This window comes from Malurus melanocephalus, unplaced genomic scaffold (genome assembly GCF_030028575.1).
Source record: "Malurus melanocephalus ecotype Western Australia unplaced genomic scaffold, MMel_1.1 scaffold_249, whole genome shotgun sequence".
NCBI classification, from domain to species: domain Eukaryota; kingdom Metazoa; phylum Chordata; class Aves; order Passeriformes; family Maluridae; genus Malurus; species Malurus melanocephalus.
Genome location: NW_026623481.1, coordinates 1,029,416 through 1,055,174, shown reverse-complemented (window position 1 = coordinate 1,055,174; position 25,759 = coordinate 1,029,416). Strand labels below are relative to the sequence as shown.

Genomic DNA, 25,759 nt, shown 5'->3' with positions numbered 1-25,759 from the left:
TCCCCCTGAGTGGCAACACACTCGTTTGGTCTGTCAGCCCCTCCTCCAGGTTTTGTGCTCTCCTCAAACCTGCTGAGGGTGTGAGGGGGTARGCTCTGACAGCACTTTCTAGGGTTTTTTATATTTAATGTATTCTCTAAGTAATTTTGGCTTGCTGCTTTCACAGAGGCAAAGAAACTAATCTGACCTGTCTGAAACCTTGTCTTCTGTCATTGCAGTGATAGAATAGAGGTGACCAGCAGGTTTTGAATTGTCAGTTCAACCTCAGAAGTGTTTCTCTGCTCCTCAGACATTGGACACACATCTAGCCTTTAGCAAGATGATCTCAGACAGGTGAGAGATAACTTTCTTGAAGTTTCTGCTTTAGGTGATGCCTGCTGAAAGCTAAATGTCTGCAAATCACAGGCTCTCTGCTTTGTAATATTAATATTGCAAAAAGCTCTTATTTTTTTAAACTGAAGAAAGCTCTGCACTGCTTTGCCAGTGTCCCTGGCTGTCCATGTCCCTGGCCGTGTCCCTGGCTGCCCGTGTGGCCTTCCAGCAACCAGTGCAAAGTCCAAGGATTTACCACAGCAACACCAAGGTTTTGCAAGCAGCCGAGTTGGTCCTCTTCCCAGAACACAACAGAATTGATTCTGCCTTTTCCAGAGYGAGTGCTTGCGCTCTGCGCTGCTCAGTGCTTTTGACATCCTGTCCCCATGGCAGTGCTGAGCTGGCAGGGCGGATCAGAGAGGCCCTGGTGATGAACTCGGAGCYCGGCCAGCACGGCCATGCCGGGGCTGCAGCAGGAGCAGCAGCTGCTGGGGCTGGGACAGGCGGCGAAGAGGCAAAATGGATCTCGCTCTGCTCTTGGCAGCGCTCCTGGGACTCCTTATTGTCAAGGCTCTTTTGTTTCAGCTGAGAAACCCGAGCTCCCCTCCTTGCATCAGGAGCTGGATCCCTTGGTTTGGAGCWGCGTTTCAGTTCGGGAAAGCTCCTCTGGAGTTTATAGAGCAAGCCAGAAAAAAGGTAATGGCGTGTGCTGGCGTGCCTGTTCGTGGGTGCGTGCTCAGGGTGGCTGCCTGCTAGGGGAAAGGTGACAAGAAACTTCTGCATTCAGTTTTCCCCTTTCATGTCACGTTTTATAATGTCAGGAGCATTTAAATGGTGAAGAATCAGCTTTGTGCCACCAGCATTGCCGAGTTGTGGGTCTGCTCCAGGCATGATCTCTATGCTGTGATCATCCTGTTTGGACCTCTGCTGTTTTTTGCTTTTGCGGTCTGGCTGTGTGTTAATCTTGGTTTCAGATAATGTGGAAAGCTCTGTGCCAAGTGCTGAGACCAGAAAACTACTTACTTGCGTGCCTAAGGTTAGGTGAGATTTTTGAGTACTAGTTGGTGTCCCTCAGCATTCAAGAGAAACACAGATATGCTTGGCAGACAAAGTTTTGATCCCCAAAAAACTTTGCCATGTGGGGGTCAAGATTTACCCCCTGGATTTCAATTTCTTCTGCTGTGTCTGTCAGACAGAAAGAGATCAAATTATTAATCTAGGTAAGATGCCTAAATTCTAGACAGCTAATAACTGACATAAATCCCAGCTTCCCACTTTCATTCAGGGATTRTATCACCTGCCACTGCAGTGTATTCAGCCTTGAGTCTTCCATACTGAAGGATCATACAGCCCACTACTTGCAAAAACTAGTTAAAAATGAAACCATTGTAACATCCTGAAATTTGAAAAAAMCCCACATCAACAGATACTGGATGTTTAAAATTTGCTTTCTCATTTTGAACTGCTAGACATCATRATTATGAGTATTTCTTTATAGCCATTATTGTTATAAACTCATGATGTTAAAACGAAGGATTGAATCTGATCTTTGAGAACAAGAGTTGTCAATCTTGAKGCACATTGGGTGCATCATGGGATAAGCTCATAGGTATGATCTGGAGTTTCTTGGCTTCTTCATGCTTGACAGGCCAACTTTAATTTTATATTACTGTGTCTTTCCTATGTTTCATCTGTGCATACCATCATCAGTTATTTCTTYACTGATCTTAGGGCAGAAATGTAGGGCTGGAAGAAAACAAATTTTTACCCATTCTTCTACTATTTCAGAAACCACACTGTACAATCTGTAATCATTTAAATAAACTGGCCAAGCTTCACTTAAAAAATCCAATCATAATATTTCTTTGAYTCTTCTGATATTAGCCCCTTAGGAGCCTCCTTGTTGTGTTGCAAACACACCCTGATGGCAGCCAGATTGAAGCAGCCTGACAAACTGTCCTTTCCAGTGCAGTCCCTTTTGGGGGCAGCTGTTTCACCATGACTTTAGTTGCCTTTTATCCCCAAGAAACTTTTAACAAAATTTATTGGATGAAATTTTAAAACAAACCTGACAGAAGAGTCCTTTCTTGGGGTTCATTCACAGACGGAATGAGCAAAGCAATTACATACTTGTAATTGAGGTACAAATGCACACTCAGTGGCTCTGGGTTAATGAATTTTGGTTCATTTGCCTGGAGACCCTTTAGGCTCCAGGCTGGTGCTGTGGCAGCTGCTGACACATCTGCACACAGCAGAAACACCTGAAGGACTTTACAAACCCCCCGTTTTGGTGGGACAGGAGCTAGAACAAGAAACACTTTCAGTGCGCAAAAACTCAAAGCCAAGAAGGAAGAAAAGGCTTTCTTAYATCTCTCCCCTTCACTGCATGTTTGCTGGTAGGACTTTTGCTTTCACTTTTTGTCCAGCAACTCAACTTTCTTGTGACTTGTGACCACTCCCAGTGGTCCCCCTGGGCCAAGTGGGATGTCTCAATCCATCTCTCCCAGGTTGGCTGGATGCCTGCATCCCCATCATCTGACAGTTGTCCTGTCCCCGAGGAGCACCACTTGTTTGTTCTCCCTTTCCTCTCCTTAAACCTCTCTCAGGCACTGAAAGTCTCCCTCCCTTCCCACCTCCCACGCTGGCTTGCTCTGCTGAGGCCAGGAAAAACAAGTCTTTTCCTGCTCCCTTTTAAAGGAGTAGGAACTGTTGCAGAGTACAGCCAAACAAAACAAGTGCTGCTGCCAAAGGGGTCATTAACAGACACTACAGGGCTTGCAAAATACATCAGTAATAATTCCAGGCTCTTTAATATTACTTAGAACAGGGTTAAGTGTCCTTAGTATGAGCAAGCTGCCCTCGTAAAAGGTGTTGCAGAAACAGGCTTTAGGCAGCGTGAAAGCTCTCCATCTCTGTAGGGTCATTACCTTCAGGGGAGACTCTTGGAATGAGAAAATTCCTCCCCTGGATTAATCCTTCAGACTGTCAAAGTGTCACTCATCTCTTTCTTAATTCCTTTCTTTCTTAATTCTTTTCTTAATTCCAGTGTCTGTTCTTCACTGCTTTTTCTATCAAGTCCTGGAGTAACACAGTAAAGTTCCACTGCTTCCAACCTGCCCTTTGCTTGAAGTTTTCTGCTTCTATTTTCCTCCTACGGAAGAACACGTGGGCTGGAAGAATTGTCTCCTTTCCCCCTTGTGTCATCACTGGGACTAAGAAAAGAAAGTTCCCTTGCACTAATAAAATATTTAATCTCTGGTCTAATAAAAGATACCACCTCTTCCTCCTAAAGATGGTTAAAGAAGTTTTGCAGGCAGTCTGGGGTGGGCAGGGGAATAACCAGAGCCACCATGCAACATTAAATACAGGGAGAGCTGTTTAATGAGGGGTTCAAAGGATATGATCCCCACTTTGCCTGGCAAACATGGTAAGAGTTCATAAGGAGTTTCAAATTCTTCTCATCAGTTTGCTAATTAGGCAAACAGGAAAAGTTCAGTTAAACCCACGAGATTGTTCTGCACTGTTGTAGGGACCTGTGGGATCCATACATCAGTCTCACAGTGTAGATTGCATTTGGGATAAGGTGCCATGTCCCAGGACTCTTCGTGCAGCTGAAGCTGTCTCAGTTGACAGTGGTTGCTCCCTGACTGTCACTGCCCTGGGAGAAAATGGCTGTTTCCCTGATTACCTKTGGGATTTTGGAGAACATCCTTTTGAAATTTTTATTTCTCCAGAGTGTTATGTTCCTGTGGGCTCAAATCTGCCTCTCACTGTGGCACTGAAGTATTTTCCAATCTTTGAAAAAAAAAATCAGCTTTCATGAGTGAAAGCAATAAATCCTARGAGGTTTTTATTTTGCCTTCTATATCTCTGTATTCTGTGAGGTCTCCTTAAAAGCTGTTTCAGAGCAGTARCCTGGATGCAGTGCTGGCAGCAGAGCCTGCACTGCATTGGTACMTGCCCATAACACAAGTGTGGAACTGCCCCACAGCTCAATGCAGGAACTGATTTTATTGCAGTGTAACATCAGCATAATTACAYATTTTGACAGATGAACAATCTGGTTATTCAGGTGTCTGTCTGGGAGCAGCTMTTAGGAGATACTCAGGGTATAAGGGGCACACCCAGGTGAGAGTATGCAGCCTCCTGCTTTTTCTTCCCAGCTTCCAGGTTTAGGGACTTGCTAGGCTGGGATTTGCATCTAGGTCGTTTGATCTAATCTCTTTTGTTACCCTGTGTATGATTTTGGCTGCACRGCAATGCATAGCAGTGAATCCATAATTTAATCATGACCTGTATAAATAAAGTATTCTGTCCGGTTTTAAACCATCTAACTCCTAATCTCAAGCCCATTAGCTTTTTACATTATGAGAAACTGAGAATAATGATTATCATTTCATCTCTTCCTGRGATCTAAATCCACTTAATCTCCTTTTATTGAAATATTCATGCATGTTGTGCATCTCTTTGGCTTTGACTAGTCAGAAAATCCTGCTGAGATAAAATGGGCAGAAATACAAATCAAATTGAAGATGTAGGCACAGAATGGGTTTTGATGTTTGGTGTCATTTTCCTTCTCCTTTCCTAGCAAGATAAGAGCTCAAAATTAATTATCATCGTATGGTTCAGGTTGGAAGGAACTTTAAAAATCATCTCATTCCAACCCTTCTGCCATGACAGGGAYACTTTCCACTAGACCAGGTTGCTCAGAGCCCCATCCATCCTGGTCTTGAACAATTCCAGGGATGGGACWTCCACAACTTCTCTGGTGCTGTGCAGCACCTCACCACCCTCACAGTAGAGAATTTCTTCCTAATATCTCATTCAAACCTACTTGCTTTCAGTTTAAAGCCATTTATTAGCACTTCYATAATAGATCTTGGAGTAATTTCAGAGTGTCATAATATTAATCTTTCTTCTGTGATATTTCTCGGTCTTCTCATTGTTTAGGSTCTCAAATAACTCCACATCATGAGTAAACTTCTTCTTCCAAGGAATGAATTGGGAATACTTCTAATGCCACACAATCTKATGTCTCCCTAAAAGCTGTACTGTGCTCTTTTTCTGTGTATCCTATTTATCTGYGACTAATCCCAGTTTTTAATAATGCTTGCTATAATTTTTTGAGTTGTATAATGACTCTTTGAGGTTTCCCAGGTCCTTCTGGCACCACATTTGCTTGTCCATCCTCCTGTTGCTGAGGGTGATTTAACAGATCACAGTMGGTAGTTCTGTGGCTTCTTAGTTTAATTCCGAGTTTTGAATTGAAATATTTATCACTATTTCACCTAGAACTTATTTAAGTCTATTCTGCTTAATATCTCCTTCAACACAAGGTTTCAGTCCATCACTCTCAGTGAAGAGTCTTTGGTGGCACTTGGCTTACACCGATGTTATCCTTAACTCAGATTCCTTTCACACTTGAGTACTTCATTACACCTTGAGTACTTACCAAGCTCAGCAACACACTGGGACTTTCTGCATCTGGCATGTTTGGGAAACTATTTATTATTGGGGAAGCAGATTGCCTTTATTAGTTTGATTTTCCTTTTTACTAGTGTAATTTTGCATTGCATTTATCAAATGTTATTAATTTGTACACAAAATTCTGCTTTCTGAAATATTTGTCTTTGAATATCCACCACCATTGTTTGGCTCAATGAAGTTGACTTGTTCTGGAGGAGGTTGTCTATGGAGCTTTTTAATTTCAGTTTCGTTTAGTATTGGACTAATTGTAATGATTCTAAACAGATTGCAGGAGACTGGATGAGATTCAAACCCAGATTGTTCGTGTGGGTTTTTGCAGGATGGTCAGTGCTGTCAGTGGAGTCCCAGGGCAGTTCAGCTCCATCCAAAAGCAGCAGTGGAGGACCTGGTCTGGTGAATTGGTTTTTAGGATCCCCTGACTGCACAGACTTTATTTCTATTGTYTGTTATGGGAGCTCAGACATCTTGCTCACATGTAATCACCTAAAATAAAATGTTCCAATCCTTATTTGAGTGTGACCTTAATTGGATAATTAAGTATTATTGCAGGTTGCTATTAGTTAAAATTTAATTTTATTTTAAAATTAGTGTAAGTACATTTTAATGTTAATTTATAATTTTAAAAATCTRATTTWAAAAMAAGCACAGTACAAATTCATTGATTTTTATCCTGACTAATGATGAGGACCTGGACATCAAAAAGCAGCCTTAGAAATTTAGCTGTTACTGATTCATAGAATCACAGCTTGGTCAGTGTTGGAAGGGACCTTAAAGCTCATCTTGTTCCATCTCCTGCCAYGGACAGGGACAAATTCCATCAGACTGGATGCTCAAAGCCTCATCCAACCTGGCCTTGAACACCTGTTATTAAAACAATATTTTATTTATTATCACCCAGAGAGTTTGAACAGTCACTCTTTCTTTAATAATTTGCAGTGGAAGGACACAATCAAAATTCAGCTGATGCCAGGGGAATATTTTCCTTGGCTTCAAAGAGCTTTTGATGAAGCAGGATTTACACTACAGACACAGACAGCAAAAGAAATTGTTAAAGTCAATGGCATAARCAATGTGAGCTAGGCAGAATGATTTTTTATGTGTTATAATGATTTTTAATGTGATATTGCACATTTATTTTCTAGTTTAGAGTATTTACAAATATCAGAGATTGTTTTAATAATGTAGGAATTCAGAATGCAGCCTGTTGCTGAAAGTTCCTCGAGGGCTCTGGGATATTAGATTACGGGAAGATGAAAGAATGATTATGGCATCAAAAACCTTACCTGAATGTCAGTCAATCTGTTCTGCTCAAAGCTTGTTAGCTATTTGGATATTAATCTTTCAACATCTGTTCAAGAAAGAAATAATTGGTATTAGGAGAAAAGGACAGGAAAGGAAAGGAAAGGAAAGGAAAGGAAAGGAAAGGAAAGGAAAGGAAAGGAAAGGAAAGGAAAGGAAAGGAAAGGAAAGGAAAGGAAANGAAAGGAAAGGAAAGGAAAGGAAAGGAAAGGAAAGGAAAGGAAAGGAAAGGAAAGGAAAGGAAAGGAAAGGAAAGGAAAGGAAAGGAAAGGAAAGAATCTGAAACGTTAAAAATATGCAGGAGGGTGGAGTTTTTGCTAAAACAATGTAGACTGAAATCGGTAGGATTATAGATTTTTACTAAATTGGTACTTTGCTGTGGCAGCTGAGAGATGCAGCAAATAACCCATCCCATGGGTTCTTTAAATCCAGGTGGGTTGTATTGTTTGAACGGCAATGTAATTCAAATATAAAGTATTAATCTAAGAGAAGGAATCTCTTCTGCTCTGCAAGAAGTCAGGCAGGCACATATCACATTCCCTTCTGGTCTGTAAGCCTGCAAATTTTGGTCTGACTCATGTTCATCTTTGTGCAGTTCTGAGCCAAGGAGGAATGACCTGGTCCTCTCTCCTGACCTTTCAGCAGCACTGAAGTCGTGCTGTGACTCCTACAAAATGTGTTAACAGTGCACTAATARGGAATCTTTGTTTGTTCCAGCATGGACCTGTGTTCACAATATTCGCTCTGGGAAAACGCTTCACTTTTGTGACTGAGGAAGAAGGAATTGAAGCATTTTTTAAATCCGAAGACTTAAATTTTGAGCAGGCAGTACAACAAGCTGTCAAGAATGCAGGTAATTGAGGCCTGGCTCTTTTTTAAAGGAAAGCAAATCTAGTTACCTAGAAACATTAAATCCCAACCAAAAGCCCACTGGCTTTTTGATCATGCCTTAAAGGCTTATTTTAACCATGACCATGCTATGAAATGGTGAAATTCAATTTCTCTRTGATGACCCAAGGGATTTGGATTCAGTCTCAAGGAATCAGAAGTTTCTGATCCAGGGACTGTTATTACTTTTACTGTCAAGCAACCCCAGTTTGAGATCAGGTCCTTTTCTGTGGCTGGACACTCCAGCTGTGTGTACCTCATTTAGAGCAACAGTAGTCCTATCACTTCATTTGAAAATCAGCTTGTAACAATAATTAGTCATTGCCTGTAGTACAGCAGTCATTAGAAAAGGATGAGGTATTATAAGGATGTACTACTAAAGCATGGAGACACCAACTGCTTTTTTCTTGTGATAAATTATTTTTCACTTCAGTCAGTTTTGTGGTTTGCCTGCACATCTCTGTACATCCCACTGGGGGGAAATCTCTGGATTGTTGATTCTGGCACTGAAGCTTCATGAGGCAGGAGGATGTTACACAGACTGTTAGAAGCAGAGGCATAACCAAAATCTTTACATGGTTACAAGGAAACTTCCAGGCAATTTCCTGGAAATTACTGAAAATGAAGGTTAAAGCATTTAAATTTRGAGTCAAAAGTTATGTGTAAAAATGTTCACTTTATCTTTTGGTGAAAATCTACTTTCCAAAATGTTTCCATTTCTTTTTGTTTAGTTTCTGTCTCTGCAGAAGCATTTTATCAGAACCATGGTAACCTCTACAGCATGATGAAGGGGAAAATGAGTCCCTCTAATCTGCACATGTTCTCRGGCACTTTGTGTAAGGAGCTCCACGAGCACATGGCTCACTTGGGCACGGAGGGCACAGGTGACCTCAATGAYCTGGTAAGGTAAGAGAGTTTTGCAGCACATCTCTGACTCAGGGRTATCCTACACGGGAGAGAAATGTTACTGCAAAGCACTGGAACTCAGGACTCAAGTCTTACTAACATTTTATCAGGATGTTCATCACAGCTTCATAGTTTCAGGTGGCTCACAGAGTGGACAGGGTTTCATGGAAAGGTGTTTCTCCCAGTTAAAAGCATCTGAATTGCCTGTTTGGAARAAAAAAGAAAGCATAGCATCTTCTAACAAACCCTGTTTCCCAAAAGAGGGGATAAAAGCTTCACTTGTTTATAAAGAACTTAGACAAAATTATTGATCTTTGGCAGATCTTTGGAAGTTTCCATGTTTGAGCCAAGCCTAGCTTGAAACTTAACAAACACCTCTGCAACTGACTTGGCTGCCAGAACTTCATCCTTTGTGTTAAAAAAACCCTTCATTTCCTGTGACAGCAACAAAGCTTTTAAACTCCTCCTTTTTCCTGATTATCTGGGACAACACCCATATCTTGTGTGTCCATCAGTASTACAAGTTGAATATTCACAGAATCACAGGATGGTTTGGATTGGAAGGACCCTTAAAGATTATCTCATTCAAACTCCCTGCCTTGGGCAGGGACACCTTCCCCTAGACCAGGCTGCTCATAGCCCCACCCAACCTGGCCTTGAACATTCTCAAGGATGGGGGCAAATCCTGCCTTTACTTTGGATCTGTTTCTAACACCTCACATCCAGATTGTCTTTTGCTGCCTTTTTCTGCATAATACAGTAAGACACAGCTGTTACTGCAGTTAAATCACTCAGCACCTCTCCCTGCAGTTACTGCAATTTGGATTAACTGGAGGAAAATGTGGGGGAGAGGGGCTTTGGTGGAGGGTGRTCTGTTCTGCTTTGCTAAACAAAGCAGAGTAAAAGTATTGGAATGAAACATTCTGAATAATTATTTAGATGCCTCCAAACAAAATCCAGAGAGCCACCAGATGGCCCCCTCTTCCTTATGATCTTTAGAAAATCAGAAAAGTGAGTGCWATTTCCTGATATACTCATGTAGCAGCATCTGGGATACAGCAAAAACTACACAAGAGTTTCTTGAAGCTAAGGAGCATGGGAGAAGGGTCTGAAAAAGGAGCTCAGCATTTGCAGGATAACAGARGAGCAAGCAGGGAAGGAGTGAGATGAAAAGAAACAAACAAAAAAAAAAAAGCATTATCCAGGAAAGCTGCAGCCAGAGGAAGAATGTTTCAGGGTGTCTAKTTGCAGAAGGGTTTGTGCAATGCCCAGAAGGTTTATATGGGTTGGCCTGAAATGAAATGGTTAATGGGGAGAAGGGGACCTTGGTGGCCAGAGCCTTTCTGCCCCTGTTCAAGTGACCAAACCCTAACTGGTGAAGTTCAGCCACRTGTAGAGGACTAGCCTGAGGTCTGTGTATCTCCTGTCTCTGCTTAAAATCTGAAATAAGGGTGTGGGTGAGGTGTGAGCCTTGTGCCAGCCCTTCCACACTGGTGTGATGCTCGAGTCCCACAGCTTCCAGTGCTGCATCCTGGTCTAAAACTGCTCCAACAGCTTCCCTGTGACCCCTAAGTCTTGGGCATCTTGTCCATGCAGGCATGTCATGTATCCAGCAGTGGTGAACACTTTGTTTGGGAAAGGCATCTGCCCAACCAGTCAGGGTGAAATCAAGGAGTTTGAAGAGCATTTTCAGAAATACGATGAGGACTTCGAATACGCTTCTCAGATGCCCGAGTGCTTCCTGAGGTAATGGGGCAGAGGGGATGACTGTGGTGCACCCACTACAGGCATTTACCTTGGTGGAGTATCAACCACGTGAGACATTTCCCCTGGAGGATGATGCCCATTTTTCATGGATGGTGTGCCCCTGGGTGAGGCAGGCTTTTAGCTAAATGCTTCAAAAAAATTCTCACCTTATTGTGCATTTTTCTGGCATACATCAGAAACAACCTTGCTTAGGTGAGCAGGGCCCAGCTTGGACCTATCAGAGAGCAGCAGAATGGGGTAAAGGGGAACAGCCTGAGCCTAAATGTGAGTCCCAAGCTCAGGGGGTCTCCAATGAGGGTATCTCTCTGCTCTTTTCCACACCTCAGATGTTTTCCCATAGCCAATCCCAGGTTATGTGGCTGCACTGTCACAGAGTTGACSCTGGGTAGAGGCACCCAAACCCTGAGGAAGAGCTTCCAAACCCTGTCAGTGCTCTCATGGCCATCATAGCACCTTAAGCACCTCAAAGCACTTTCAGAAAAAAATGAGGATGCTCTAAAAACATGGYCTTGATTTTCTTCAAGAGGATCATTCTTGAAAGGATTGGCCTAAGCAGTGTGTCAAAATCCACAAAGAAAACCTGTAACAAAAAGGTATGAAAATCTAGGAATATTGCAGTCCCAGGCTTCAAGAGGAGGTCTGGCCAAGGTGAAGGCCTTGGACGTGCTGCTCCTCATGCCAATCATCACTGCTGTTAGTCAGGCTGACACTTGGCTGTTCATCAGCTGACTGCAACCCAGGGGCTTTTGGAAAACAACTCAAGGAGCCCTTCTCATGGAAAAGGAAATGTTGGTTTGTGCTGCCTCAGTTAAGTGCTTCTTGTTTGTTGCTTTTTTTACAGGAACTGGTCTAAATCCAAAAAATGGCTTCTAAAATTATTTGAGAAAGTAGTGTTGGATGCTGAAAGAACCAAYCCTTCAGAGACTGCATCCAAGGTAAACATCCGAGGGTAGGAAATAAGATGACTTTGGTGTATATTCTGACTGAAGTGATGGAGGGCAGGAATTATTTCAGTGCTGGAAGAAATAAGTCAAACATGTCAGCTTTTACAGTGATASCAAAATGTTCCAGTATTGCTGTCACCTGCAGTAGGATAGACCCATAACTTTGACTCCTGTTCCTCCATTTAGTTTATTTCAAGCAATTCTRAGAATTAACACCTTCCCCTGGGGAATTTTAAGGCAAGGGTTCAGAGCCATGACCCATCCCCAGCCTCCWGTATCACACTGCAGTGAGCAGTTGAAAGAGGTGAGAGAAAGACCCTTCAGTTGTTTCTCTGAGGGCACCGTGCTGTGAAACTTCAAAACCTCACATGTACTATTTATAAACCCTGGTGCAGAGTGAGCAGATCCTTCAACAGCCAGACTGGTAGAAAATAGCAGATTACTGGATTGGGAGCCAAGTACCCTAAATATCGATTGTGTCAAAGCTGAGATAAGTTGTTCCCCTGGTTATTCTCCTTAGCTCTGGCAGGAATTCTGTGGATAGGGCTGACAAATGTGATGGCAGACTGGCCTGGGAATTTTGATCTACCAAATGGTTGTAGAACAAATCATTAAACAAAACAGGTTTTATTTAGACTTTAAAAGCTTTACATACCATAACTTCTTTAATAAAATAAACCAGATTAACAAAAAGAAAGAGAAGGCTGGAGAGGAGCTCGTGGGAGGTAAGAAGGTGCAGGAAGTAGGAAGCATGAACGCAGTGTCTTAGATTGGGTGGGAAGTTGGGAAAAAAAATCAACCATTTTTTTATTTTTTATTTTTTTATTTTTCCCTCTGAAAAGCAGACAAGAAGCTTTGCCTCAACTGCATGGCTGCCCTGCATTTAAGGAAATACTATAAACAAAAGCCAATCCTAGAACATTACAAAGCTGCTATAATTTCAAAGACTATCAACCCATTGAAGTCGCTGCTTTGGTCACCAACTGGCACAAAGTGCCTGAAACTGGGGAGTTTGCTGATATGTCAGGCCATCCCTTAATAACAAGCACCTTTTTGGCATGAACAAAGAGAACATTTTTGTCATTTCCATTCATTCAACTGGCTCATTCCCATTTTCAGGGTCTTTTAAGAAGAGGAGTAGAACAGAAATTAGAATAGAGTTTTTCTTTTTTTTGCTTTCTTCAACATATAAGCAACAGTGGGGGAACCCAACCCACTAAAACTTAAAGGAAATGGACAGCAGTGAAAGTATTGCAGGAGGAATTCATGTGGTGCACTGAGTTCCCCTGGCCCTCTACCTTTGTGAGGGAATCTCAATTTCTCTTAATAGCTGTCATTTCTACATTGTGCCTTCCAAAAGAACCATAGCTAACATTACTTTTCTTTTAGAAACTAGTCCTTAAATTCTAGTGAGCCCTGCTCCAAACTACATTTTAATATATTTCTGGAAATACAGATCATTATCTTTCATTTTTAACAGACACTTCTACAACATCTCCTGGATAACTTGCAAGGAAAACATCTAGCTCCCAATTATGGTCTCCTGATGCTCTGGGCTGCCCAAGCAAATGCTGTGCCTGTAAGTACATCAGCTACAGAAACACCTTCTCTCTCTCCTGTTCCAAAGCCTGTATTTGGGAAGGAAARGCTTTCAAGCAGAGGTCACACACACACTGCATGGATTCCAAAGAAGGGATTATCACKCCCACATGCATCACTACAAATATACCCAGGCTGCAATGTCACAGCAGCAATGACAAGAAAAGCTCTTCTTGTATTTTTTCCTAAATTATGTGGTTCCCTATCATAACATTTCAGGAACATAAGCCTCACAGCTATTAAGATCACAGTCTTAAGCTGTGAAGAGCATTTATCTCTGTTTTGAAGCACCGTGGTTGTATTATAGTAAAGACTATTTCAGATTGCCTGGTCTACCAATTGTAAAGAATATCAGAAGCATAATATAGAGTAACTTCATCTGTGTGTAAATCCTYCAGTGAATTTGTCCCTTTGATTTTGGGGGATCTGCTGTATAAACGCCAGTGGAAGAAAGGCAATTGTTTGATTCTAGAGCTGTTAAGTTTTGTCTGTGTTAGAAAGGGATTTGCTGGATTAATGACACTGATATAAGTATGCTAACAGGCCCAATATATCTAACACAGCTCAGGCTAACCAAAGACATTTATAGGAATTTCTCAGATGAAAAATCCATAGCAGCAAAAACATYCTTTATTTACCATGACTACTAAGCTCTTTCCAGCACAGTTATGTCCTTTACAGATGTGATTTAGAAAAACATGATAGTGAGTTATTTTTATATGTCCCCCTAACGGATATATCTATGTTTTTTTGGAGATTGGATATTACTGCAGTTTAGCCTAAGGAAAATTCATCCATTTCAGTAAGGTTTCTGTGGATTCACGTGTTGGCRTAAGTGGGAGGCATAGCCTACTGTCTGTTATCAGGATAACTGACATTCCTTCCACAACGCTTACTTCTGTAATATTCAGCTGTAAATAGACACACAGATATTTTGCTGTTTCTCAGAATAGTCACAACCACTGTTCTGGGGAATGGAATGACGAAAGAAAAGGCCTTTCACCTTCCAAGGGCATTTTTTTACAAGCACTTTAAACCCTTTTATCTGAAACAATTCAGTTATCCCTTCTTAGCCCATGGAGTGAAGCCACAGTGTCCAAGTGCTGTATAGGAAAGCTAAGCTAACAGATTTGTTTTACAGAAGGAGGGCTACATCCGTGTCAGTCTATTTGGGAAATAACAGAGTTTCATCCCTCACCAGCACAGATGGCCCACGACCAGATCTGTGTGCAGGCTGCACCTCCCGCTAGCTCAGCAAGAGGAGAGAGACTCCTGGCACTGCTGCCAGTCCTTCTGGTTTCATCCTACTTAAGAGGATTTTTTCCTTTCCTAAATTTCTTGATTTTCAACTTCATTGCGTAATCAGTTAGTAAATTATTTCTAAAGGGGATATACTACTCCTTGTTTTGCTGTTAATTAAAACTTTTCCTGCCCATTTTACTGTTGCTCACTATGACAATGCCCTGCAAATTATTTAACCTCATTTCTGCTAATACTAGTATGAATTTTTTTTTTATTCCCCCAGCTAAAACTAATCATCACAATGATTTAGTAGTTCATTTAACACCTAGYTATTTGAAAATAAAGGATTCTGTGTTTCAAAGCTCAAGGCCAAAGCTATATAATGTTCATTAAAGATAAGTACACAGCAGATGACTAGACATAATCTCCCACAAGATGAGCCCTTGGATATGGATTTACCCAGGAAGCACAGCTCCCTGTGCATCCCAACTACAACACACAAAAAAAGTGCAAATGTTTTCACCTTCCACTGTGATTTGCTAAAAACATAGTGTCATTCTGTTCCACATCCCTAAATTCAAGGATTTCCATCTCTGTTTAGGTTGCATTTTGGACCCTTGCTTTCATACTCTCTAATCCTGCCATTTACAAGAAAGTCATGGAAGACCTGGCTTCTGTTTTTGGAAAAGCAGGTAAGAAATCCAATCATGCTGTTCTGGAAGCTGAGAATGATTTATCCCATGTTGGCCCAACACAGGGCACACTTGGTCAGTGGCTGGAACAATGAGTATTCCTGCTAAGGGTATTACTGATAACAGAGTCTAACTCTCAGGTCTTTACTCAGGATATGTTCAAGATGTATTTTTAAGCAAAACCACCTTTGATGTTAGCAAAGAGAAGGTAGGAAAAGCACAGTATGTGTTTGTTTCTTCATTCTTACCATTTAAACTTAGATCTGTRCTATCCAGTTTTGTGCTTTCTCCAAGCACCTACGGTAGGGTCAGATGAGGTCTTTCAGTTTGGGTGCTTTTCATTGTGTGGTGTTCACCAGTTACAGCTATTCATGGAAAAAACAGGCCAGGAACTGTTCTCTTTTCTGTCATCAGAAGCAAATTTTTTCAGCATGGTTCATCCCCCATGACTAATCTCTTTCCCTCAAAAAGCAGTCACCTATTGGGAGCAGTCATTCCCAGGTGCAGTCCCCTGGACAATAGTTAAACTTTCATGGAAGACTCTTTGTGGACAGGGGTCAAAACAGTGTCAAGAAACATGTCAGTAATTAAGCAATAAAGAAAACCATGAAGCAGAGCTTAACATTTTCTCCTGGCCCTGCTTGATTTGCTAATGTTAACAGAGCCCAAAAGCTCAGCCATGGCTTTTTGCCTTGGTGCCTACAGCCCTTGAGATTTCCATGCAGTGTCCTATGAAAGCACTGAAAAACTCCGAAGACTTTTAACTTCCAATACGACTCTGTTTGGCCTCTTCTGTCCAACACCATATCTACACCTATCTTAGAGTTACTGAGTTATCTTCAGTGGCTTTTCTTAATTTTTATTGATTTGGGTCCATTTATTTATTTTGAAATATAAAGAAAATTTTTGGGTGTAAACAATGCCTTGAAGTTATTTCACCAACATTTCTAAAGCAAGACATGCCAGCCTGTATCAAAAGAAGTATGAAATAAAATTTTTACATGGAGTCTTCTTTCTCATGCCACAACAGGTAAAGATCAACTGGAAGTGTCTGAGGAGGACCTGAAGAAGATCCCTTTTATTAAATGGTGCACTTTGGAAGCCATACGGCTGAGGTCTCCGGGTGCAATCACCAAGAAAGTCATAAATCCAATTAGAATTAAGGTGAGGTTTGGTTGTAAGGAGGGGTTTTCCTAAAGGATGCTATGTGATTTGTCTGGAAAGGGTCCTCCCAATAGATCTGGATAAAATTACAGTGGCAGAGGTATTTCCCATCCTCATGTACATATTCCTTTTAATAGATTTATTAATCAACATTAATTTACAAGTGGTTTGGACTCTCTGGTTCATAGTCTTACCATCAACTTTGAATTGATTTTAGATTTAATGGAATTGAACTGGAGATACCRATGGTATGTAAAATAATAATCAGACACAACAAATATAGTACAAGGGACCACATTTTAGTAACTGATAAGACTTCTTTTGGTCCTCCTCACTACCATTCAGAAGGGAGGTGTCAGCATTCAAGAATCTGGCAAAGAAATGTTTGGGAAAAAACCCACTCTCTTAAGGAATCAGTGCTCATGACTATTTAAGAATACTGACGAAATTACTAATGTCATAGAAAGCTTTCTTTGAATTTCTTTGCATTGAAGGAAGTGTTTAACGAAATTATTTAGCTCTCATGGTAAATCAAGAAGCAGGAAAGACAGAAATAATGTTCATGATATTTTGATACCTAAAAAGCCCAAATTAGAACACAAATAATCTTTCCACCTTCCCCACTGTTTATGTTTTATGGGAAAAAATAGCAACAGCAAGAAGAAATTTCAAACAKGTAATGTGGCCACCATGGCTTTATTGCCTTCACTTGTGTTCTCTTAGGAACTTCTGCTGATGGAAGAGAAGTATCAAGGAGRGACTGTTTTGTGAGTTTAACCTGTTTAGCTCTTTTCTTAGAGATTTTWCTCCTTTTCAGAATTTCACCATCCCTGCAGGTGACATGCTGATGTTGTCGCCGTAYTGGGTGCATCGAAATCCAAAATATTTTCCTGACCCAGAAATGTTTAAACCTGTAAGTTGTCACTCTTACTGTGGGTATTTTGCTGGGTTTTTTTCCCTCTTATTTCACAATAAAAGTACATGGACAAACTTGCTTAAAGTTGGCTGGAGAATGGCCTTGGATACAGAGAAGATGAGCACAGAAAGGAGGAACCTGTAGGAATAAACAAGACTTTTAAATTCAGTGGCACGTTCCAGGGACTATAGTACTACTTTATATCACTTTGATCTTGATCTTATCACTCTCTACAACTCGCTGAAAGGAGATTGTAGTGAGGTGGGGATTGGTCTTTTCTCCCAAATAACAACTGATAGGACAAGTGGAAATTGCCTCAGGCTGCACCATGGGAGGTTTAGATTGGATATTAGGGAAACTTTCTTCAGGGAAAGGGTTGCCAAGCCCTGAAGCAGTTTGCCCAGGGAAGTGGTGGAGTCACCATCCCCAGCRGGAGTTAGAAGATGTGGCACTTGGGGATGTGGTTTAGCAGTGGATTGGCAGTGCTGGGGTAATGGYTGGACTTGATGATCTTATAGGTCTTTTCCAACCTAACCAATTCATAATTCCAAGTACTCTCCTCTCCCTGTCAGATGATTTTTGGTAGGCATTATCTCTGCTAATTTAGTAGTTAATCTAGTTTCTTRATTATTATTCCACTGCAGGTGGCTGTGTGGGAAGGCTTGTAACTGCTCTTTTTAGCACCATCCAATATAGAACAGTTTGTCTTTTTTATAGAAATACATCAAGGAGTAATTTAAACAAAACTTCCCTTCTAGCAAACTCTTCATAATTTGAAATCCCTTATAACAATTCCTGCATCTTTGAAATCTGAAGCTGAAACTCTAACGCAGCAGCTTATTTTTTTAGTAACTTTGTCTCTAAAAAGCAAGTTAGATTGTTTTTAGAAACTTGCCCTTTTTTCCAAGAAGAATAGGTGAGTACTCTTTGGACATTGTCATTCCGAATGTATGACCTTGCCTCATCACCACTGAAAATTTTTTTTCTTGCTGTATTGGGTTTTGGTACTGACAGGTTTCCTCCTCAGAAAGTTCTAAACAGCCCTGGCTGAAAAAAAACCCAAAAAAACCCCTCTAAAATAGATCCATGCAAGATTATATCTTCTCTKGGACAGCTTCATCAGAGTTCACCACCAGAAGCTTGACAGGGTGTTACTTGGCAGAGTAGCACTGAGTTTGTGGAGGCTGGTACAGTTTGTCACCCAGCAGTCATGAGATTTCTTTCTCTCTGTGTCACCCACCAAAATTTCAGCCCATATTGCCTTGTTCCTTGTGTTGTTCCTTTCCTCTCAAAGCAACTCAGGATGGAGCAGGGATCCCTTTGGGTACAGACAAGCTGTTTTTTTGTGGAGAATTGTTCATTTTCTCACACACTGGCTTACACCAGTTAAAGCTCATAGACCTTGCRTTTGTCTGTGCAGTGTCTTAGTAACATTTTTTTGTGCAAGATGTGTGTGAGCTATTTGTGTGTCATGACACAATTTTGTGGCTGAGGCTTCCCTCAGTACCGGCTGAGCATTTGTTTTGCATTTGTATATAAGTTTTAAAAGAGATGATTGCATTTTTATGGACATTTGTAGTTCAAGATGCAGCATTTAGGAAAKGGGAAGATACAGGAAAACTTCTTTAGGGGTGATTTTGAAAACCTCTCCAGCATTTTGAGGCATCTAAATGTGTTTCAAATGGGAATGATTTCTTTCCCTGAGTCAGTGTCTACTTTTGAGTCCTCTAATACTAACAGGTTGAATGCAAAAAAAAATTGCATTAGTGCAACTTTGTATTGAGGATTAGCTGTCCAAGGTCATTTTTAGCCTGGAGAAATAAAGTTAAGCTTTATTTATATAAGACTGATTTGGAAAAAAAAAGTTTCTTCCCACAGGATCGTTGGAAAGAGGCAAATTTAGAGAAGAATGCTTTCTTGGACAGCTTTGTGGCATTCGGAGGAGGGAAGCATCAGTGTCCAGGAAGGTCAGTGAAACAGCTGGGGTTTATTTTTTCCCAAACCCTGCAGAGAACAATTCTCTTGAACTGGGCTTCTCTTACACTTGRAGATAAAGGGTTTGCTTTSCTCTTTGCTCTTTGCTCAGTCTCCTAGTTTGGCATCATCTGCACCTTGTTTAAACTGATGTGAAAGTGGTTTCATTCCTGGAAAAGACAGGTTAAGTCACAATGTAAAAGCAGAATCTGAGACCATGTGTCAAGGGATATTGCCCCCCATCCAGGGAGGAAAGTCAGCCTGGCTCTGCCTCTGCTGAGGTGTCTTTTCATCAAGGGAGAATTGCTTCACTTCCAAATACATCAGTTTACAGATACAGGCCTTTAGGTTGTCTTAAACCAGTTCTAAACAAACCTACACAACATTTCTATGGTCTGAGACGCTTTCTGACCTCTACTATGCCATTRACATCTCTGCTGATCTTAAAATGTCTTAATTGGTTCTTCCCTGAATCTTGTGTTTGCATGAAGGCCCACAAAGTTGTATAACGGCTTAAACTGCAGATCACTTCACTCCTCCAGCAATGCCAGCCTTGRTACTTCCTGCATTCCTTCTGCTGTTTTCTCTGCTGTCCCTCTTCCTGGAACAAGTCCCAGGGAGCCAGCTGCTCCTTGTTTCTGTGTTCAAACATCTCTATGCTCAACCCTCTGCCTTCAAAACCTGGTCTCTCTGAGACAAAAGTGACCAAGAATCCTGAAGACCAGTAATTTTATTTCAAGTTCCATGTGGAGCAAGGAATCTGGAGGGTGTTATAGAGGATATGCATTCTGGAATCTACACCCTATGGCAGGCTAGACATGAGAGCCAGATAAACTTCATGAAGGCATTAAAGACATGAGCAAAAGGAGTAAAACTGYATTCAGCATTTAGGTTTGTCAGAGGGAAGTGCTCACTCACTGCTGTACCTYGGTGGCTTGTACCACATTCCTGAGCTAAATATGAGCACAGCCTCATTCCCAGCAAGGGCAACAGCAAAATTCACAAGAGGCATCTGCAGGTACAGGGAAAGCTGCAAAACAATGTTTCTGAAGGCTGCTTGTTTATATATCCTGACCTATTTCTTTGTTCAAGCTGTGCTTGGGACTCTGATAAAATCTTTAAAATAAGTTTTTGTTCAGAAAGAAAAGTATAACATTTCTACATAGACAACAGATGGAGACTCTTTTTGTTGCTGAGAGGCAAAAAGCCCTTTCAGACCCTTTGGCAATCCACATTGTAAAACACACCTTCAGGTTTTTCAGCAATAATTGTAAAAGAATAATGTGATGGTCTTGAAAAAGAAGAAAATTAAATCAAGGGTTGTATCTAGAGTCCAGGTTGTAGATTTTCTTCATACGACTGAATGAAACAATGATATTTCAAGTTGTTATTCAATTCAGTATTGAGGTTTATAAATGAAATGTATGAAACATTTAATTTCTCCACTGCAAAAGTTCAGCATAAAGTTAAAAGCTAATTTAATCAAACTGAAAGCTAGCAAATAACTTACTTGTGAAATATTCTAGCAAACTGATGTGGGAAGAGCTTCCAAAAAGGCATTTCTGTGCCATATTTTTTACCTAAAAGAAAAATTTTGTGTCAGTTCGACTACTTTGGTCTAACCAGCTGGTTACTGCCTGTGTGACCGTGCTTGTTTTGCACAGCTCTGTTGTCCCCTCATGCATTGGGGTCCAGGCCCTGCTGTGCAAACAGGGCTGGGACTGAAAGGATCCCACCCTTGCACGGTGCTGCAGGCTTGGAGCTTGGGCTGCATCCCACCTGCATCCCAGCTGGGCCAATGAAAATATGAAAATATCTCTGCACTGCATTCCCCTGAGCCAAGGCCACCAAAAGCTTAAGGCAATTCCAGTGTGAAATCACAGGGATAATTTGGGTCTGAAGCTGTGCTAAAACAAACAAGGATCTTCCCACTCCAGAGCCCAGGGCAGTTCCATGAGCAGAGTTCCTGGTGGCTCTGCAGGAGTTATCTTGGGTCAGTGAGGATTTCTAGCTTCCCTTCACACCTGCCAGGSCAACTCCACATGCAGTCAAGTAGCCTCCTCCTTTGTAAATTCCCCCATAGCTGTTTTATCCAGATTTTCCAGTATCTCTCTGTAGAAGAGTAAGGTASTATTACTATTTTAATTGGGTATTTAAGACTTATGAGTAAACTCTGCACGTGAGTAATCCCATGACCTGGCATAGGTGCATAGTGGTGAAAGCAGAAAACTTGTACACATCAGCATTAAAAACCAATAACCTGGAGGAGTTAACCTGCAATTATCCAAAATCTTCCCTGGCCTAAGCAAGACCTTTGTCAGAGTGTTACAGAAAAAAGAAATCATGCCCTTGGGTCTCCTACTGCATCCTAATGCTGACGCATTAAATAATAACTCCCACTGTCACTGCTCTCTGATGTCACCAGGCTCCCAGCTGCATTATATAACTTTATATAGCACGATTAGTCATATGGCCTTTTCTGTGTTTGACTGCCTTCTCACTCCTAGGAAGTTATTTCAAGTCAGCAAGTGTTARGAGAACATAAATGTTTATACAGTGGAAAAATCCATAATGATAAGGGGCTGGTTTAAAACAGGTGTCGGAGGGATTCTGTCAGTCCAACGTGTCACCAGACAGAAGGGRCAGCCACCACATTTGTGTTCTTTGCCAAGTAACAAAGCTGAACTACAGCAGTTTTCCTATGGAAGATAAACTTTCAGGCAGAACTAAAGCACAGAGYGTAAAATGTGTCAAACACACCCTGTTTCTTACCTGATGGTAACACACGTGTGGTCAGGCTGGATGGCCAATGCTTTCCCCCCTTTTCTTGCAGATGGTTTGCCATCATGGAGATCCAGCTGTTYGTTGTGCTGTTCCTGTACAAGTATGAATTTGTGCTGTTGGACGCAGTACCAAAGGAGGTAAGAGATCCATGCATTTGTGCAGCACTCCCTATCTTTCTACCCTTCATTCATCAGGCTCAGCTGAACAGCCATGCTCAACTGTGGTTACTTAAATTTTGAGAGGACTATTATAAAACATGTAATGAATTACTCAATCTTTGTTTTAACTCAGAAAATCCAGAGTAATTCCAGCAATTCCAGTTAGTGGGGCTGCACTGCCTATACAAAAAAGTGCTTACAAGAATATTTTGTTTCATCATTGCCTAAACATTATGAGAGATTTGATACTTGTTGCTCACAAAAATAGTAAATATGGAACAGGATCATTAATACTGTAAAGACATGGAATCAGATGCAGCATTCGTAGTGCTCTTCCACTCCATATTCAGGGTGGGAGGTAAATTATTAGGGTAAAACTGAATAAGCAACTGTGACACAGAAARGTTTTGCCTTTAAGGGAGATTGGCACAGCCTCCACTTCATTATTTGAATACTTTGAAAGTATTCAAAACTGTGAGARTTTCTTAAGAGCTCATGTGTCATCCTGACAGAGTGACTGGAATAATAATTAACCATGAAGACCCTACTCAGTGGCTTTGGCAAAGCCAGGAAATRCTCTTGGTATTTGGTCTTGGTTCTCTAAGACTGAAGATGCAAGAATGTTTATATCTTAATGTTAGAGCACCATGGTAATTCCATTTACTGAAGTGTTTCTACTGATTTTYCTCTTCCTTCAGAGCCCTTTACATTTGGTGGGGACGCAGCAGCCCATGGAACCATTCCGGGTCCGGTAYAAATGCCGGGAATAAAAGTTGTGCAGCACTGACCTTTCTTTGCCAGCCCACGCTGCATGGATGGACCACTGATCTGCTTCCCAATCCCAGGTTCTCTGCCTGAAGAGTTCTTGATTTCATCTTTCAATGCTGTACATTGTGCTGTGCCAAACCAGTGCAGTTGTACCTGTGCTCCCATCCTGGTTGCCCAACCCCCAGTGCTTCAATCCAAGCTCTCCTGCTGCATTCACAATTTGTGGGTCAGTTATCCACAGACTTTGCAAATCTCATATACTAAACTCACCAACCAAATATTCAGGACAAAAAGCTGCAGTGTCTGAAAGTCCTATGTGGAAGCTGTGCCAGAACCAGTGGAAAAGCAGCTCCCTTGGGCCAGGTCACTGCTTCCTGCAGGGCACTTCAAACCAAGGCCAAAGTGGTGCCTCATGCTGAGAAATCACATAAATAACAAYGTACAGCTCCCTGGTGCTGGTGTGCACAAAATCCAGGGCAGTCTGAGCAGAGASCTCTGGATCAGCTCCACAGCCTGATAAACTATGGTGACTTGGGTGTCCCTGCCTGTGTGGGCAGGTGAAGGTCTGGCCTGCTCTGCCTACAACCAGTGCCAACTTCTTGCAAATAAAATGCATTTGTAACAGGAAAATTGCAAGCGTTTGGAATCTTGTTCCACTGAAGCACCTAAAATTGCTGCTGARCTTTATTTTGCTCCACAGGATTCAGAATTGGTCCTTGCATGAATTTGTAATGGGAGTTTGACTGTGATGTTTGGCTTCCAATAAAAAGTGATCACAAGGAAAGCTGTTGCTGCTCATGAGACTGGTTGTCAAATATCTAGAACACTTTTGCTTTCCCTGCCACATAACTTAGAACAAATTGCACTAATCTAAGAATATTTAATCCTATAACGAATACCTAGTAAAAGCTGTTTGAAGAAGCTGTCAAGTAARTTCAGATACCAACACTTTAACTTCTGTCAGATTTCATATACARTAATAGCTAGCATGTATTTTTAGTCTCAAAAGTAAAGATTATTCATCATTTTAAAAGTATTTGCAAAAAAAAACCCTCACACAAATAGACTTTCAACAACAGTACAAACTATGGGAATAACATGCATAGGAAAATAACACATTTTATAATTCACTACATGGTTGGCTTACCTTCGTGATGGATAGAACAACTTCAGTGATTTAWATGGCTGGAAAGTGATTCATCCAACTTTTAATTTAGCTCATAACGGTTAACTGTGTAAGAGTTGCAATCTTAACTGCTGTTTCAGTGTCTCTTCCATAAGTGAAAGCCATTCCTTTAGATTTCATGCATGATATTACCTCAAAGTGTATATTTTAATTTTAAAATTTGGAAATGACCATAATATTTGTAAGGCCAGGCTGGATGAGCCTTTGAGCATCCTGATCTAGTGGAAGGTGTCCCTGCCACGGCAAYCTGGATTGGAGGATTGGAACTGGGTGATCTTTAAGGTGCCTTTCAACAAAAATCTATTCTATGGTTGTATGATGATTTTTATAAATATTTTGCACTTACAGACCTCTGATCTGCCAGAAAAAAAGAGCAGGATGAGGCCACTGGTGCTGTTTATCTGAGTGCTGAGTGTTTCTGTCTGAGCCAGCCAATGGAACCATYAGTGCACAGACATTTTACACGTTTGTGGATGTGTCTGCAGCTTCACCTCTGTGGGGCTACTGAATTTATCAACTCCTGATCAGTTGAGAATCAGCCATGAAAATATTTGTCCTGAAAGGCAGGACATATTTTCATTGGAAGTGCAGGCTTTTGGCATACAGGAAAGAAATACCTGTTCATGGCAGAGAGATACCAAACAAGCAGGTGAAGAAATGTGGGCCTGAGTGTGGGATTCTATCACTGCCCTGTGGTGGATGACAGCTCCAGGCACTTGCTGTACTTTYCTAGGTGGAAAAAAACAAGGGAGGGGGATTAGTAAAGCAATGTGGTAGTCAAGTGATAGAGCTAAATGGGGTCTYCCACCTGGAAATATCCCAGAAGCTTCTGGGGGAGTGAAAGACTTTCCCATGGGACAGGGTTAAATGGGCCTTAAAAGGTCATCGTGATAGCCTGTRCAGGAGTGGATTAAGAGTATCTAAATTATTCCTCTTCAAGTGCTTGTCCAATCTGCTTTTAAATACAGCAGTGCCAAATTTCCATGGGGGATCTGTCCTCTTACCTGACTCTCCCTGCTGTTAGAAAGCTGTCCTACATATGAGTAGCAGGAGTGAGAGTAAGGTTTGATCTGTGCCATAACCACAAGACTGTAAGAAGCAGATTTTTAAGCCCACGGAGAAATAAAATGTATTTCAAGCTACCTTTTTTATTTCTGTCTTCTGTATGAAAGCTGGATGTTAAAGGGAAAGTAGTGGAATATCCCTCAAAAAAACATGTTAGAAAATGTAATTGTTCCTCCTCCAGATATAGCAAAGGCCAGATCTACCTGATAAATAATTCCAGCATCTAAGTCAGTGAAACAATGGTAGGAGTTGTCCTAATGAGACAGGAAATCTAGAGTTACAGGGAATGAGAAATAAACCTCTGTTAAATCAATTTTCTTCTAATAATTGTGTATCAAAGAAGGATTTCAAGTAAAAAAAAACCCAAACAAACAAGGAAATGAACACAATSCAGCCAAATCTTTTTTGATACTTTTGAAGAATATAAACATTTTCCCTGAAATCATGAATTTCCTGAGGAAATATAAAACTCATGAAAACATTTTGGRTTAAAATTGTTGACCTCCTGCAAGTGAATCTTCTCCAGTSAGTGCAGTRAAAAGATCACCCACAGTATCAGCARCCACCTCCCAGAATAATCACAACATCTTTCATGTCTTCCCTCTAAT

At 41.2% G+C, this 25,759-nt stretch overlaps 1 protein-coding gene across 3 annotated transcripts; it reads left to right on the top strand.

Moving 5' to 3' along the window:
- Positions 1-608: 608 nt before the first annotated feature.
- LOC130578978 (24-hydroxycholesterol 7-alpha-hydroxylase) lies at positions 609-25,171 on the top strand. Of its 3 annotated transcripts, none has more exons than XM_057375442.1 (12): positions 609-1,008; positions 7,816-7,951; positions 8,718-8,892; positions 10,489-10,638; positions 11,501-11,594; positions 13,084-13,182; positions 15,046-15,136; positions 16,167-16,300; positions 17,118-17,213; positions 19,082-19,183; positions 22,024-22,111; positions 22,831-22,894. In XM_057375442.1, the coding sequence occupies exons 1-11, from the start codon at positions 832-834 to the stop codon at positions 22,078-22,080; spliced, it is 1,311 nt and encodes a 436-aa protein (XP_057231425.1). In that variant the 5' UTR covers positions 609-831; the 3' UTR covers positions 22,081-22,111; positions 22,831-22,894. The 3 variants fall into 3 exon arrangements, with proteins under 3 accessions (XP_057231425.1, XP_057231426.1, XP_057231424.1); XM_057375441.1 differs by having other exon boundaries at positions 611-1,008; positions 19,095-19,183; positions 22,831-25,171; XM_057375443.1 differs by lacking the exon at positions 19,082-19,183.
- Positions 25,172-25,759: the final 588 nt, after the last annotated feature.